Source organism: Eubalaena glacialis, chromosome 17, assembly GCF_028564815.1.
Source record: "Eubalaena glacialis isolate mEubGla1 chromosome 17, mEubGla1.1.hap2.+ XY, whole genome shotgun sequence".
Taxonomy (NCBI): Eukaryota; Metazoa; Chordata; class Mammalia; order Artiodactyla; family Balaenidae; genus Eubalaena; species Eubalaena glacialis.
Genome location: NC_083732.1, coordinates 88,973,285 through 88,977,568, shown reverse-complemented (window position 1 = coordinate 88,977,568; position 4,284 = coordinate 88,973,285). Strand labels below are relative to the sequence as shown.

Below are 4,284 nucleotides of genomic sequence, written 5' to 3'. Positions count from 1 at the left end.
TGGCGTGACCTTCTCTGAGTCAGGATGCCTAACGGGGGAGAGAACCTGCTGACCTGCCCAGAAGGAGAGGCCACGTCATGGCGGCACCTGCTGAGCAGCAAATGGCTTTATTGGCAAGGGGGGGGACAGCGACTTGCCCACCCTCGTGGCCCCAGCCCTCCCGTGCCGTGTGGGCCCGGGGGCTCCCCTCGGGCAGGGGGCTCCTTAGGGCCCCATCTCGGAGGTTCGGTTCGGGCCGGCGAGGCCGGTATTGCGTGTAGGGGCAGCGCTGCCACGGGAGCCTCAGGCGAACTTCACCAGGCGGCCCAGAGTCTCAGCAGCTTTCACGCGCACGGCGGGGGCCGGGTCCTTGAGCAGGAGCTGGAGCGCTGGGGGACAGGGAGCCGCTGCTGGGGGCTCCTCTGTGGCCCTCCGAGAACTAAAAGTCTGAGCCCGTGGGCCCGCCCACACCCCGCTCGCAGCTGCGGCTAAGGCTGAACCCCCCTTTCTTGGCGCGCTGAGCCTGGGGGCCAGGACCCCGAGGCTCACACCCCACCCTGTGCGTGGGGGCCGCCCGCCCACCGCCCTCCTAAGACAGGCCTCTGCCGGGAGGGCTCAGGAGCCAACGGAAAGATAGTTTTTCCTTTTTTAGTGTTTTTTAAGCTCTTTTGGAACAGTTAAGAAGTTTCCGTGAATTACTAGAGACGATGAGGTCACCAGTGACAGGGAAAAAATCCTTGAAATCCAGGAAAATCACTTAGTCCCCCCTGGTGCCCACAGGGTCAGCGCGGCCCAGCGCGCCGTGGGGGGCGGGGCCCCCAGGACTGGGGCTCACCCGCCAGGAGCTGCTCCAGGTCCACCTGCGGCCGGCGCTCAGCCTCCACGTGCAGCACCAGGAACCCTGCGGGGGCGGGGGCGGGGTCAGGGTCCGCGTGGCGGGCAGCGGGAGCGGGAGGGGGGCCCAGGGCAGCCTCACCTGTGAGCATGGGGGCTGCAGCGCGGATGTCCTCCCAGCTGCTCTTGAAGTAGAACAGGCTGGTGCTCAGCAAGCGGCCCAGCAGGTCGGGGAAGTGGTGCATCTGCAAGAGGCCCTCAGTCTCAGGGCCTGCCCCGGCCCTGCCGCCCCGCCCCGGCCCCGCCCCGGCCCTGCCGCCCCGCCCCTCACCAGGTGCTTGCAGGTGGTGTTGAGGAACTCTCCGAAGTGCAGGCCCCGGCCCTCCTGCAGGTGCTTCTGGAAGATGGCTGCCAGCTCCTCACACTCCAGGTTGGGGCCGCACATGCGCAAGGCGAACCTGCAGGCCTGCAGGGCACAGGCTGAGCCCTGAGTCCCTGAGTGAGTGAGTCCGGCCCGGCCTGCCCATCCCCCCTGGCTACTCACAGCAGCCACTGGGGGCTGGGGGTCCTGCAGGTGCAGCAGCAGGGGCGCTAGCCCGCCAACAACCTGCTCCAGGAAGACGTCCTCGCAGTCCCCCTGGCAGGCTTTGTTGAGGTGCCCGAAGAGGCGGATGGATGCAGAACGGAACTCCATCTTTTCCTGGGGCGGGGTGGTGGGTGGCAGGTGTCACCCCATGGGGCCCTCCCCAGAACTGCCCATCCGTCGACCCCGGGGCCCGGCCCCGAGGGTGCGGTGGTGACACGGCTCGCGGGGCTTGGAGAGGAAGGGGCAGGAGCCAGGCTGGCATGGCCAGGGGCGGGGCTGGCGGGGCCTACACTGTCGAAGAAGGGCCGGATGCGGATGGCAACGTGCAGCAGCACCGAGCGCAGGTCCCAGGCCTCCACCAGGTCCAGCAGCCTCGCAAGGCCCACCATGGCCTCCAGGGCCACCAGGCTGTGCGGGTCATCACCGTCGTCCAGCCCACCGATCATGGCCGTCAGGAGTTGGGGGCCATGGGCCCGTACCTGGGGATGCCACACACACCTGTGTGCCTAGGTCATGCCGTGGAATGGCCCAGCCCCCCTCCCTCCCGGTGCCATCTCCATGCCCATGCCCATGCCCACCGCCTGCACTGCGTCCACCTGGGTCTCCTCACTGGCTGCAGCTCTGCTGTCTCTCTCCCGGGGACAGGGCCCCAGAGGGCTTGGCCAGCCCCTCACCTTATCCGGGGAGCCCGAGGCAATGTTGGCCAAGCCCCGGAGCACCAGCCTTCGCACACGGGCACACATGTCCTTCTGCCGCGCCAGCAGGTTGTCCAGCAGGGACTCCAGGAGCATCAGGTCGTTCACCATGTTGCTGCTAAGCAGCTGGGGGCAGAGGTGCTCTGACTACCCTTGCCCCACTAACCCCAGGCTCACCCCGCCCCCTCCCCACCACTGCACTGGGCAGCCCTCCCAGTCGCAGGTCACTTTGAGGCGTGGACGTGGCAAAGGCCAGCTGAGGCCTGTATGCCAAGCCTAGGCTCCTGGCCTCCCCGGAACTCCTCACCCAGCCCCACCCTGGCCCCCGCTGCCATGGCCTGGGGCAGGTTTCCCAGGGGGAGGCCTGAGCCTGCCTGTGGGGGAGGGCTCCCCGCTGCCCCGCCAGGCCCCTATTCGTGATCCAGAGCACGTGGCTCCTACCTCGGCCAGGAAGGCTGTGGAGCTGACCCTCTGGATCTCGTACACACTGCTCTGTGTGGCGAAGAGCGCCTTCATCATCAGGGGCAGCCGGGGGCCCGCGAACTTGGCCATGGCGCTGGGAAGGAGGCTACACTGGGCAGGGCTGGGGCCTCGGGCCTCCCCCGAGCACGTCCCACTCCCATGTGGGCCTGGGGGCACTTCTGCCTCCCAACCTGCACTGTCTGCGCCCTCCAGCCCGTGAGCCCCCCACCCGGCTGCCGGGCCCTGCACGTCCTCCCCCTCCAGACGCGCCCCTCCCAGCCCGTCGCGCCTAGAGACCACAGCTGCCTTCACGGCCTCCCCGCTGCCCCCACGCACCTGCTCCTCATGCTGGGCCCCTCCCAGGTGCCACTGGGGGCCCCCGGATGGTACCTGAACAGGACCTGGCCTGTTAGAGCCCAGCCAGCACCAGAGCTGGGGTGCGCGGGCCCGGCCTGCTCACCTGGCCAGCCGGGTGACCCCCTCCTCGTGCCCGGCCGAGGTCCTGAGCAGCTGCCAGCCCCCCTCCAGCTCCATGTGCTGCACCACATCATCGTTGCCACCTCGGAGAAGCACAGCCTGCAGCGCATCCACTGCGGAGCTGCGGAGACGCGGGTGTGGCTGTGGCTGGCAGGGCTCCCAGCTCTGCACCCCGCACGCGCAGACACGCACGCGTGCACACACACACACACACACACACACACCCACCCACCCCCACACCCCTCCCTCTGTGCCGTTGGCAGACACGTCCCGGGGCTACCCAGCCTGCTCCCTACCAGCAACATCCTATGGGGCGCAGGCTCTGGGCTCTCCCCTCCCCCTCATCTGGGCACCACTGTGGACCCTCTGGTCTCAGGCAGACTGCTCCTGTCTCCCTAACCCCCATGAGGGGCAGTTGGGGGCTCTGCAGGTAGTGTCCCCAAGGCCCTCTGGAGCAGGCAAGGCCCTCAGATTAATTTTAGGGTAACAATCAGCTGCTCTTTTCACCTGCCTTAAAGACCTTCATTTAATTAAAAAAAAAAAAAAACATGAAAAAGAAAACGGAGAAAACTCTTCATAAAAATGAACTCAAAAGGCAAATCAGGGTCTGACTCCTGCCTGGGCCAGGCAGCTCCGTCTGCCACGCCCAGCTGGCCCTCTCTCCTGTAGGAGGGGCCCAAGGAGGCAGAAACCAGCTGGAATTGCGCATCCAGCCCCCTCGTTTGATGAACCTTTCCCCAGCTCAGGCAGAGGGTGCGGGGCTGCCAGTGAGCAGGCAGCAGGGGCAGCACCCCACAGACAGGACTGGGGACAGCAGTGCTGGCCCAACATGGACCTGGCAGAGACTCACACCATAGCCTGCGGCCCGGAGAGACAGCACATCAGGGTCCCCAGGGCCGCACAGGGAGGGCCTCAGGGCCGCAGCCCCCACCCCTGTGCTGATCCCCTCTCTCCTGACATCGACCGCCTCACGTGTCAGGCCCCGCGTGGGCCCTCAGACGTGAGTGCGCGTCAATGTAGGAGCCGTCCCTGGGGCTCCTGGCCCAAGGGCACGTGCCCACCCCCAGGGCAGTGCGCTGGACCCTCCATGGGGCTGTCAGGCGTCAGCTGCACGGGGTCTTCCTGTGACCTCGATGGCTCAGCTGCGAGGGTGCAGGGGCAGCCAGGGGCCTAGGCGCTTGGAGCGTGAGGGCCAGGTCTTGCCAGCTGCACAGTACAGGCCTCACATCTGGGGAGGGGCGGGGTGAGTGC

The 4,284-nt window shown here is 67.2% G+C and overlaps 1 protein-coding gene across 8 annotated transcripts in view; it reads right to left on the bottom strand.

Annotated features, from left to right (window-relative positions):
* Positions 1–88: 88 nt before the first annotated feature.
* The window catches only part of MROH1 (maestro heat like repeat family member 1), a 67,144-nt gene continuing 62,948 nt past the window's right edge, over positions 89–4,284 (bottom strand). For 7 of the 8 annotated variants that reach the window (XM_061172022.1, XM_061172026.1, XM_061172021.1 and 4 more), the window contains 9 exons: positions 3,017–3,154; positions 2,536–2,650; positions 2,074–2,220; positions 1,690–1,878; positions 1,358–1,513; positions 1,145–1,279; positions 956–1,058; positions 815–880; positions 89–368 (listed from right to left, as the gene is read on the bottom strand). In XM_061172022.1, coding sequence (XP_061028005.1) covers positions 283–368; positions 815–880; positions 956–1,058; positions 1,145–1,279; positions 1,358–1,513; positions 1,690–1,878; positions 2,074–2,220; positions 2,536–2,650; positions 3,017–3,154 — 1,135 coding nt within the window. In that variant the 3' untranslated portion in view covers positions 89–282. Of the gene's footprint in view, positions 369–814; positions 881–955; positions 1,059–1,144; positions 1,280–1,357; positions 1,514–1,689; positions 1,879–2,073; positions 2,221–2,535; positions 2,651–3,016; positions 3,155–4,284 lie in introns of those variants that run through there. The other variant, XM_061172028.1, reaches the window with a different exon arrangement.